The following is a 13,105-nucleotide window of genomic DNA, read 5'->3' on the forward strand; positions in this document are numbered from 1 at the left end:
TGATGAACACTAAGTCAAAATTGACAAAATTATGACATAAGTTTGAAATTATTTAATTATGACTTAAGCCATATTTATAAGATGAAAAGTAGAAATGATGAATACTAAGCCAAAATTGACAAAATTATGACATAAGTTTGAAATTATTTAATTATGACTTAAGCCATATTTATAAGATGAAAAGTAGAAATGATGAACACTAAGCCAAAATTGACAAAATTATGACATAAGTTTGAAATTATTTAATTATGACTTAAGCCATATTTATAAGATGAAGAGCAGAAATGATGAACACTAAGCCAAAATTGACAAAATTATGACATAAGTTTGAAATTATTTAATTATGACTTAAGCCATATTTATAAGATGAAGAGCAGAAATGATGAACACTAAGCCAAAATTGACAAAATTATGACATAAGTTTGAAATTATTTAATTATGACTTAAGCCATATTTATAAGATGAAAAGTAGAAATGATGAACACTAAGTCAAAATTGACAAAATTATGACATAAGTTTGAAATTATTTAATTATGACTGAAGCCATACTTATAAGATGAAAAGTAGAAATGATGAACACTAAGCCAAAATTGACAAAATTATGACATAAGTTTGAAATTATTTAATTATGACTTAAGCCATACTTATAAGATGAAAAGTAGAAATGATGAACACTAAGCCAAAATTGACAAAATTATGACATAAGTTTGAAATTATTTTATTATGACTTAAGCCATACTTATAAGATGAAAAGTAGAAATGAAAAATACTAAGCCAAAATTGACAAAATTATGACATAAGTTTGAAATTATTTAATTATGACTTAAGCCATACTTATAAGATGAAAAGTAGAAATGATGAACACTAAGTCAAAATTGACAAAATTATGACATAAGTTTGAAATTATTTAATTATGACTTAAGCCATACTTATAAGATGAAAAGTAGAAATGATGAACACTAAGCCAAACTTGACAAAATTATGACATAAGTTTGAAATTATTTAATTATGACTTAAGCCATATTTATAAGATGAAAAGTAGAAATGATGAATACTAAGTCAAAATTGACAAAATTATGACATAAGTTTGAAATTATTTAATTATGACTTAAGCCATATTTATAAGATGAAAAGTAGAAAAGATGAATACTAAGCCAAAATTGACAAAATTATGACATAAGTTTGAAATTATTTAATTATGACTTAAGCCATATTTATAAGATGAAAAGTAGAAATGATGAATACTAAGCCAAAATTGACAAAATTATGACATAAGTTTGAAATTATTTAATTATGACTTAAGCCATATTTATAAGATGAAAAGTAGAAATAATGAACACTAAGTCAAAATTGACAAAATTATGACATAAGTTTGAAATTATTTAATTATGACTTAAGCCATATTTATAAGATGAAAAGTAGAAATGATGAACACTAAGCCAAAATTGACAAAATTATGACATAAGTTTGAAATTATTTAATTATGACTTAAGCCATATTTATAAGATGAAAAGTAGAAATGATGAACACTAAGCCAAAATTGACAAAATTATGACATAAGTTTGAAATTATTTAATTATGACTTAAGCAATATTTATAAGATGAAAAGTAGAAATGATGAACACTAAGCCAAAATTGACAAAATTATGACATAAGTTTGAAATTATTTAATTATGACTTAAGCCATATTTATAAGTTGAAAAGTAGAAAAGATGAATACTAAGACAAAATTGACAAAATTATGACATAAGTTTGAAATTATTTAATTATGACTTAAGCCATATTTATAAGATGAAAAGTAGAAATGATGAACACTAAGTCAAAATTGACAAAATTATGACATAAGTTTGAAATTATTTAATTATGACTTAAGCCATATTTATAAGATGAAAAGTAGAAATGATGAATACTAAGTCAAAATTGACAAAATTATGACATAAGTTTGAAATTATTTAATTATGACTTAAGCCATATTTATAAGATGAAAAGTAGAAATGATGAATACTAAGCCAAAATTGACAAAATTATGACATAAGTTTGAAATTATTTAATTATGACTGAAGCCATATTTATAAGATGAAAAGTAGAAATGATGAACACTAAGTCAAAATTGACAAAATTATGACATAAGTTTGAAATTATTTAATTATGACTTAAGCCATACTTATAAGATGAAAAGTAGAAATGATGAACACTAAGCCAAAATTGACAAAATTATGACATAAGTTTGAAATTATTTAATTATGACTTAAGCCATACTTATAAGATGAAAAGTAGAAATGATGAACACTAAGTCAAAATTGACAAAATTATGACATAAGTTTGAAATTATTTAATTATGACTGAAGCCATACTTATAAGATGAAAAGTAGAAATGATGAACACTAAGCCAAACTTGACAAAATTATGACATAAGTTTGAAATTATTTAATTATGACTTAAGCCATATTTATAAGATGAAAAGTAGAAATGATGAATACTAAGTCAAAATTGACAAAATTATGACGTTATCTTTAAATTATTTAATTATGACTTAAGCCATACTTATAAGATGAAAAGTAGAAATGATGAATACTAAGCCAAAATTGACAAAATTATGACATAAGATTGAAATTATTTAATTATGACTTAAGCCATATTTATAAGATGAAAAGTAGAAATGATGAACACTAAGTCAAAATTGACAAAATTATGACATAAGTTTGAAATTATTTAATTATGACTTAAGCAATATTTATAAGATGAAAAGTAGAAATGATGAACACTAAGCCAAAATTGACAAAATTATGACATAAGTTTGAAATTATTTAATTATGACTTAAGCCATATTTATAAGATGAAAAGTAGAAATGATGAATACTAAGCCAAAATTGACAAAATTATGACATAAGTTTGAAATTATTTAATTATGACTTAAGCCATATTTATAAGATGAAAAGTAGAAATGATGAACACTAAGCCAAAATTGACAAAATTTTGACATAAGTTTGAAATTACTTAATTATGACTTAAGCCATATTTATAAGATGAAAAGTAGAAATGATGAATACTAAGCCAAAATTGACAAAATTATGACATAAGTTTGAAATTATTTAATTATGACTTAAGCCATATTTATAAGATGAAAAGTAGAAATGATGAATACTAAGCCAAAATTGACAAAATTATGACATAAGTTTGAAATTACTTAATTATGACTTAAGCCATAATTATAAGATGAAAAGTAGAAATGATGAATACTAAGCCAAAATTGACAAAATTATGACATAAGTTTGAAATTATTTAATTATGACTTAAGCCATATTTATAAGATCAAAAGTAGAAATGATGAATACTAAGTCAAAATTGACAAAATTATGACATAAGTTTGAAATTATTTAATTATGACTTAAGCCATACTTATAAGATGAAAAGTAGAAATAATGAACACTAAGCCAAACTTGACAAAATTATGACATAAGTTTGAAATTATTTAATTATGACTTAAGCCATATTTATAAGATGAAAAGTAGAAATGATGAACACTAAGCCAAAATTGACAAAATTATGACATAAGTTTGAAATTATTTAATTATGACTTAAGCCATATTTATAAGATGAAAAGTAGAAATGATGAATACTAAGCCAAAATTGACAAAATTATGACATAAGTTTGAAATTATTTAATTATGACTTAAGCCATATTTATAAGATGAAAAGTAGAAATGATGAACACTAAGCCAAAATTGACAAAATTATGACATAAGTTTGAAATTATTTAATTATGACTTAAGCCATACTTATAAGATGAAAAGTAGAAATGATGAATACTAAGCCAAAATTGACAAAATTATGACATAAGTTTGAAATTATTTAATTATGACTTAAGCCATATTTATAAGATGAAAAGTAGAAATGATGAATACTAAGCCAAAATTGACAAAATTATGACATAAGTTTGAAATTACTTAATTATGACTTAAGCCATATTTATAAGATGAAAAGTAGAAATGATGAATACTAAGCCAAAATTGACAAAATTATGACAAGTTTGAAATTATTTAATTATGACTTAAGCCATATTTATAAGATGAAAAGTAGAAATGATGAATACTAAGTCAAAATTGACAAAATTATGACATAAGTTTGAAATTATTTAATTATGACTTAAGCCATATTTATAAGATGAAAAGTAGAAATGATGAACACTAAGCCAAAATTGACAAAATTATGACATAAGTTTGAAATTATTTAATTATGACTTAAGCCATATTTATAAGATGAAAAGTAGAAATGATGAACACAGCCAAAATTGACAAAATTATGACATAAGTTTGAAATTATTTAATTATGACTTAAGCCATACTTATAAGATGAAAAGTAGAAATGATGAACACTAAGCCAAAATTGACAAAATTATGACATAAGTTTGAAATTATTTAATTATGACTTAAGCCATATTTATAAGATGAAAAGTAGAAATGATGAATACTAAGCCAAAATTGACAAAATTATGACATAAGTTTGAAATTATTTAATTATGACTTAAGCCATATTTATAAGATGAAAAGTAGAAATGATGAACACTAAGCCAAAATTGACAAAATTATGACATAAGTTTGAAATTATTTAATTATGACTTAAGCAATATTTATAAGATGAAAAGTAGAAATGATGAACACTAAGCCAAAATTGACAAAATTATGACATAAGTTTGAAATTATTTAATTATGACTTAAGCCATATTTATAAGATGAAAAGTAGAAATGATGAATACTAAGCCAAAATTGACAAAATTATGACATAAGTTTGAAATTATTTAATTATGACTTAAGCCATATTTATAAGATGAAAAGTAGAAATGATGAACACTAAGCCAAAATTGACAAAATTATGACATAAGTTTGAAATTATTTAATTATGACTTAAGCCATATTTATAAGATGAAAAGTAGAAATGATGAACACTAAGCCAAAATTGACAAAATTATGACATAAGTTTGAAATTATTTAATTATGACTTAAGCCATATTTATAAGATGAAAAGTAGAAATGATGAACACTAAGCCAAAATTGACAAAATTATGACATAAGTTTGAAATTATTTAATTATGACTTAAGCCATATTTATAAGATGAAAAGTAGAAATGATGAACACTAAGCCAAAATTGACAAAATTATGACATAAGTTTGAAATTATTTAATTATGACTTAAGCCATATTTATAAGATGAAAAGTAGAAATGATGAACACTAAGCCAAAATTGACAAAATTATGACATAAGTTTGAAATTATTTAATTATGACTTAAGCCATATTTATAAGATGAAAAGTAGAAATGATGAATACTAAGCCAAAATTGACAAAATTATGACATAAGTTTGAAATTATTTAATTATGACTTAAGCCATATTTATAAGATGAAAAGTAGAAATGATGAACACTAAGTCAAAATTGACAAAATTATGACATAAGTTTGAAATTATTTAATTATGACTTAAGCCATATTTATAAGATGAAAAGTAGAAATGATGAACACTAAGCCAAAATTGACAAAATTATGACATAAGTTTGAAATTATTTAATTATGACTGAAGCCATATTTATAAGATGAAAAGTAGAAAAGATGAATACTAAGCCAAAATTGACAAAATTATGACATAAGTTTGAAATTATTTAATTATGACTTAAGCCATATTTATAAGATGAAAAGTAGAAATGATGACATACTAAGTTATAATTATGTGATGAAAAGTCAAAATTTACAAAAAAATGTGACAATTAGTTGAAATTATTGAATTATGACTTAAATCATATTTATAAGATGAAATTAAGAAATTATGAATAAATCATAATTATGTGATGGAAAGTAAAAATTGACAACATTATGATACCAATTTGAAATTATTTAATTATGACTAAAGTCATATACGATGTAAAGTAGAAATTAAGACATACTAATTTATAGTTATGTGATGAAAATTGTGACACTAAATTACATTTTCATATTATATGATGAACATTAGAAATTTTGACATGCTTAATCATAATTATGAATGAAATAAGAATAATTTGAAATCATTGGCATAATATAGATACCTCTCGAACCAGATTTAAAGCCAGATTTAGGACACTTCCTCTCTAAAGCCATTACCTGAGGTTCAGCCACAGCCCTCGGCTGAGCGGTCACCTGAGGAGACGATGATTTAAAGGGAAATACTTTCTGCATCACCAGTCCTTCCTGTCAAACAAAACACTTTTAATCACACAACAGCCTGTTTAATGACAGAGAAGCTCATTAAAACAGCAGCTGGTTGAGCTGGATGGTCTGGGCGGCCGGCGAATGGATCTGGACTATTAAAGACACACTAACCGCAGCTCTTAAAGAGTAAACACACGTATGTAACGCTACACGTAACTTCACAGTAAAGTCATGAGTGGATCAGACATACCTCACCTGTATTTACAGTCACACTGATGACGCATATTCAGCTGCTATTGTAAACACTCAATACACTCCAGATGAGTGTCCTCGCGATGTTACACAGCTGATGCCACACTAATAACGATTATTAACTTGACACAACACAGTCGCGTCGCGCATATTAATTATGTAATGTCATGTAGGATTGGGGTTTTCAAACGTAGAACTTGAATTAAAAGGGCAGAAGCTAACATTTGCCCAATTCGACATTCGTCGCTTTCATACGGGTTATAAATTATGAAACTGCAGTTGTTTTATTCTGTTGGCAGCTGTAGTTTTGAACAGAAAGAAACAAAATCAGTAAGTGTTCATCAGTTAGGACATGCAGTTGCTCATAATTAATAGACTAAAAAAGAAATTATGCCAAAAAGTCTAAATAGTGAGGTAAAGTTTAAATTAGAGTCAGAATTATGCCAGTCAATTAAAATTATGACATAAAAATTTGAAATTCTAATTTAACTCAATTTAAATAAGATTCCTTTTATTCATTCATTTTATTAAATTAATATTAATTCATTTTTTGGAGAAAAAAAAATATCAGTCATAATTTTGATTTTTTAATTTAAATTTTACAACAATTTTACTCATAATTAGGACATAAATTGAAATGATTAAGACAATATAGTTATAATTAATAGATTCAAATCAAAATTATGACAAAAAGTCCAAATTGTTAGGTAGTTTACGTCAAAATTATCACTTTAATAACATCAATTTCGACTTTTTATGAAAAGTCAAAATTATGACTAATTTTGACGAAGTCATAACTGATAAAAAGAGTAGGGAGATGATAACTGATAGGGAGATGGATGGATGGATGGATGGATGGATGGATGGATGGATGGATGGATGGATGGATGGATGTACGGAGAGATGGATGGATGGATGGATGGATGGATGGATGGATGGATGGATGGATGGATGGATGGATGTACGGAGAGATGGATGGATGGATGGATGGATGGATGGATGGATGGATGGATGGAAGGAAGGATAGGTGGATGGATGGATGATGGACATGTGGATGGATGGATGGATGGATGGATGGATGGATGGATGGATGGATGGATGGAAGGATAGGTGGATGGATGGATGATGGACATGTGGATGGATGGATGGATGGATGGATGGATGGATGGATGGATGGATGGATGGATGGATGGATGGATGGGCATAACAGACAGACAGACAGACAGACAGACAGACAGACAGACAGACAGATAGATAGATAGATAGATAGATAGATAGATAGATAGATAGATAGATAGATAGATAGATAGATAGATAGATAGATAGATAGATAGATAGATAGACTCAAAAATAGAACCTTATGGAACCAATATATAGTTCGACTTTTAGAGAAACCCTTTTCGTTTTCTGAATAAAAAGTTACAAAATGTACATAAAAATGGACACACACTTAAAAAATAACTCCATTGTCACTTTTTATGTCATTAGATTAAGCTGTAGCTACTAAAGCATGACTCGTTTCTCTGGAGCGGCAGGAATGGGCTTCCACAGGAGGAGGTTTCCAGGAATCGGCGAACTGTAGTTGACCATAACAGCTTCTGAGAAAAACACTCCCGCCCGCCCGCATCTGGAAAACCGAGTCGCGCTGCGCCAAACACAAGCTAATATAAAACTCTTGACAGAAAAGGATTGTATTCTGTTAAGTTGACACACGCTTTGCAAACGCAACGCAAACACACGCCTTTGATTCGTTGAGCACACCGAGGGCGTACTCAGCTGTCAAGTCCTGGGGGAAGGTTAGGCTCATGAATATTAATGAGGTTATGAGACTAATAATAACCGGTGAAGGAACTTTCGCTTCGGGCGATGGAATGTACAAGTTTTGTTGGGACGCGCACGCACGTTTTTTTGCAATGCGTTCAAAGATCAAGTCATCATAAAACACAAGAAATGTTCCTCAGCTTGCAATGGTAATGGTATATTTCCTCTTTCAACTTCCCCTTAAAAGCGCTGAAGTTTCAAGACAGAACACACCACACTCGACAAAACGCGCTAAACACACACTCACACACCTTACCTTCACACGGCTCTGATTGCGACCGTATTCGCTTTATATCCTCTTCCAAAAGGAAAGAAAAATACAAACAAACGGAACGAACGAAGTTCCTGAGGTGAGAAGAAACTTTCCCTGTTAGTCCACCGACTCTTCCTCGAAAAAGCACATGATCACGGGGCGTGTTTGTACAAAAATTGTGATTTTTTCCACATCACTTGAGCTCTTGATTTGCTTTGAACAGGGGCACTGATTACGATGTTATACACACAGAGAGCTGTATTTCAGTTCATTTATTGACCATATCTTTATTGCTTCATTGCACAAAATAATGTCAAGACATGGAATAACATTTCTGCCAAAGCTTAGTGTTGGTAATAATACAGTTTGTGCAAAACAAGAGCTTATGACATAAAATACATAAAAATGACACAATACCTAAAAATGCACTGTATTTAAAGCATACAATCTCAATTACTGTACATAAAAACAAATATCGTCCATCCTCACCATGATTGTAAACAAATGATTACGCCAGAACAGTTAAATACGAAATATGATTTTTGAGTACACATAAATCTTATTTGTTTTTATGTTATATGGTCCAGCAAAGCATGATGGGAACAGTTTTTTTTCTTCTTGGAGCCTGTTAATATGTTAATATTTATGCAGAGGATTACAATTTCACTATTGTGATACACACTTTTTTATTCCATGCCACACACACACGGAATAAAAAAGTTTAAAACTGGCAATTGTGAGAGAAATGACCAGAATTTTGTAATTGCGAGATATAAACTTATAATTTGAAGAAGTCTAAATTGTGAAATCAATTCACTATTGCGAAAATATTAGTTTTAATTGTGAGATAAAAAGTCACAGTTTATAAAATATTTGTTACAGAAATGTTTGTGTTTATAACTTGCAACTGCAATTCAAAAACTCACAAATCTGTCATTGTAGATTTGCAGTTGTAAAAAACAATCAGAATTTTGGAACTGCGAGATACAAACTTATGGAAAAAAATAAACATAAAAAAAAATATTTTGTTACATTATAGATGTAAACTTGAATTCTGAGGGGAAAATAAGTTGTTTAAGATTAGCAATTCTGAGAAATTCGCTATCGCAAGATATTTGTTACGATTGTGAGATAAAAAGTCACAATTAATAGAATATTTGTTTATACTATTTATAATTTTTCTTTTGTTTTTATAAACTTATGATTCTGAAGTCTGAATTGTGACAAATTCACAATTGCAAGAATATTGTTTTAATTGTGATATAAAAAGTCGCAATTACGAATATTTTTTATTCCATGCCAGAAAAAAAGCCAACATAAAATTCTTTTTAAAATTCGCAATTCCAAATAAACATAAATTTGCTATTGCGATATTTTTCAAACCGTGAGATACAAATTTGCAATTACCTTTTTTTTGGCAATTGTGTGTGTGTGATTATAATTTGCTATTTCGAAAAATAAAATTCTAAGAAGAAAAGTTTGAATTGGGAGATTTTTATTGTTTTTTTTTTTTTTTTTTTTCGTGGCAAAAACAAGCCTCCACATGCTTGCAATCGTTCGCATTTTTCTTGTTTTATCAAGAGACATTCTTTCCCAAAAGAAAAATCCTTCGTAAGATTCGATGTGCAGCCGTACTTCATTCATTTTCAGTGAGCGTTGGTGGGAGCCAACGGTAGCGCAGCAGAGCCGAGCAGCCCAAAAAAAAAAAAAAAAAAAGAAAGTCGAAATTGCTTGTTTATAACTTTCAATTAAGGAAAAAGTGAGAATTTGTGTTTATAACTTGCAAATATGTGACAAAAGCGTTAAATTGTAAGACAAACTCGCAATTCTGACGATGTAATTTAGCAATTGCGAGAAAAATATCAGAATTTTGGAATTGCGAGACAAACTCTGAATTGTGACAAATTCATTATTGCAAGAATATTGTTTTAATTGTGATATAAAAATAAAAAAAATCGCAATTACCAATATTTTTTATTCCATGCCAGAATTTTTTATTTTTAAAAAATTCGCAATTCTGAGAAAAATGTTAGAATTTTGCAATTCAGAATAAACACAAAGTAGCTATTGCGAGAAAATTTTTTAAACTGTGAGATAAAAAGTTGCAATTACCTTTTTTTTGTGATTGTGAGAATGTGTGTTTATAACCTGCAATTGCGAGATATAAACTTACAATTACCTTTTTTATTGTTTTATTCCGTGGCGATAACAAGCCTCCACATGCTTCCAATCATTCGCATTTTTCTTGTTTTATCAAGAGACATTCTTTCCCAATGGTTTCAATCCTTTGTAAGATTCGATGTGCAGCCATACTTCATTCATTTTCTGTGAGCGTTTGTGGGAGCCAATGGGAGCGCAGCAGAGCCGAGCAGCCAATGGGAGCTCAGCGTCTCAGATGTTCCCGCTGGCGTCCATCAGTTGCTCTCTGATGGAGTTGAGCTCCACCAACCCCTCATGCAGTTGTTTGGCCAGGCTTCGCACCTCCGCCGTCACCTCCTTCTTGCAGCCCTTCTTCACCTCCTTCATATCTTTGGTGAAGTATTTGTCCATTCCTACATGCAGACTGGCTAGCTTGGCCAGCGTGTTGTTGATGATGTCCTCCGCCCGCTCCACCGGCTCCGTGACGAGGCTGATGGTCTGGAGCGCGCGCCGCACCTCCCAGTCGCCGGTGTAGTAATTGTTGCGGCGCAGAAGCTGATGAGCACGCAGCCGACCGAGACCTTCAACGATGAACCGCAAACAGTGCTGCATTTCCACCAGCTGTGCCTCGTAGTCCTGGACAATGACCTCAATCTTCTTACGGTCCTACGGATGGAGCGAAAACAACACCTCAATTATATTTTATATGACATCTTAATGACCAACATTACAAAATCTTGTGTTAAAACATGACGAACATTACAAAAGCAACATGTTAAAGGGCTGATGAACTGAGGAATCAACTTTCCCTTCAGCTTTTGATATATAAATGGTCATGGTAATATAAGAATATCCTCTAAGTTTCAGAGCTGAAAACTTCCTTGTTAGTCAAAGAAAAGCTTTTATAGACACCAGGCTCAGAAAACGGTCCTGTGCTTTATACTGACGTCAGTGCGCGACAAATCACCGCCTATACAGAACATACAGCGCGTCTAATCCAGAAGCCCCGCCCACCGACTCATGGAGGGCTCGTGCTAGCTGGTCAACAACAAACATGCCGTGGAAGATTAAGATATTGCACTATTCCTGGTTGTGGAAGAACACAGTCGCTGCATAAGCTTCCTTCGGATCCTAATATTAGGAATGAGTGGTTGAACTTTATTTTTAATGAAGTTCCAGCTCACAGACATGTTCACTTCAGTTCACTGCGGGATCGTTTGTAAACTAATCTCCAGTCGATGCTGGATTTGGATCCGACAGGAATGGTGCAGCACACTTATGTGAGTAAAACGTGTTTATTATATGTGATAGTACTGCATTGTTATAGATCATTTTGCTTATGTGTATGTGTCTAACAGAGCATACCGTTAGCACGCTGGACTCAGACACGTATGGGCCAGGGCTCGCAAAGCCCGGCAGGCCGGTGAATCTCATTATATTCCATTCTTGTTCTGCTATTCTCTCTCAGTCTCTCTCAAGTGGACATCTGAAGGGCGGTGCGCGCCAAATTTGTATGTGTGCGCGGGGTTCGCATTTATATCGTCCGATCTTGCGGGCTATATAAATATAATAGTCCAATTACGAGCCCTGTGATCGAGATAATCATTCTGATTGCCACTTCTCCCTCATTCTCTCCTCTCCCTGAATTGACAGGGGAGCTTAAGCTCATTAAATATGCAAATCTTATCCAATCCTAGCCCTGGGCGTTTACTTCCAAGTCTCCAGTGCTGCACGCCCATCAAAACCCAGCGTTTAGGAGAGAGCCTCAAAACCAGTGTAGAAAATAGCCTATTACTGATTAGTTATGATGTTTTTGAATGTAAAAACCACACGAACATCATTAGTTGATCTCAGACAACAGTATACAAAAATAAAAAAGCCAGTTCATGACACCTTTAAAGCCTCATACATATGGTGTTAAATAATGCTAAAAATTATAGCAATGTAAGGCTAGTAAAGCATGTTAAATCATGTCAGAAAAACGGTACCCATGTGTTAAATCATGCAAAAAATTATAGCATTGTCATGCTGTCAAAATGCTAAATCATATTAGCCATGTGCTAAATCATGTTAGCGATGTGTCAGTACGTACGTGCATGTTGTGGATGTTGTCTGAAATGGTGGCTGACGCCGCCGTGATGCCGCCCGCAGTGGCAACGCCCAGTCCGATGGCTGAGATGACGAGCGAGACACCGAAGGTGACAGGAACCAGCGCTAGTCCAGCGATGGCCGCGGCTCCACCCACGGCTGTGGTGGTGCCTCCCGTGATGTTGGCGATTTTAGCGCGGTGGTGGAAGTTGCTGATCTCCTCTGCGATGCCATACAGGATCAGCACGTGCTGGTAGAGCAGCTCGGCCCGCTCCATGAAGAGCTTTTGGTACACGCGGAGGCCACGATGGACCTTATCAGCCACCGCTTTAAACGATCTGACGGGAGGAAGAGCAGCACTTAGAGCTTCTCC

The 13,105-nt window shown here is 31.4% G+C and overlaps 2 protein-coding genes across 2 annotated transcripts in view; both read right to left on the minus strand.

The window, feature by feature from the left end:
* The window catches only part of apold1b (apolipoprotein L domain containing 1b), a 60,576-nt gene extending 51,932 nt beyond the window's left edge, over positions 1 to 8,644 (minus strand). Inside the window, exons 1-2 of the mRNA XM_067447614.1 lie at positions 8,509 to 8,644; positions 6,132 to 6,218 (exon numbers count right to left, since the gene is read on the minus strand). Of these exons, the coding sequence (XP_067303715.1) occupies positions 6,132 to 6,206 (75 nt within the window). The 5' untranslated portion in view covers positions 6,207 to 6,218; positions 8,509 to 8,644. The remainder of the gene's footprint in view (positions 1 to 6,131; positions 6,219 to 8,508) is intronic.
* Positions 8,645 to 10,124: 1,480 nt separating this feature from the next.
* The window catches only part of si:cabz01007807.1 (uncharacterized), a 33,250-nt gene continuing 30,269 nt past the window's right edge, over positions 10,125 to 13,105 (minus strand). The window contains exons 34-35 of the mRNA XM_067445177.1: positions 12,737 to 13,070; positions 10,125 to 11,310 (exon numbers count right to left, since the gene is read on the minus strand). Coding sequence (XP_067301278.1) covers positions 10,897 to 11,310; positions 12,737 to 13,070 — 748 coding nt within the window. The 3' untranslated portion in view covers positions 10,125 to 10,896. The remainder of the gene's footprint in view (positions 11,311 to 12,736; positions 13,071 to 13,105) is intronic.

Source organism: Pseudorasbora parva, chromosome 1 (genome assembly GCF_024679245.1).
Source record: "Pseudorasbora parva isolate DD20220531a chromosome 1, ASM2467924v1, whole genome shotgun sequence".
NCBI classification, from domain to species: domain Eukaryota; kingdom Metazoa; phylum Chordata; class Actinopteri; order Cypriniformes; family Gobionidae; genus Pseudorasbora; species Pseudorasbora parva.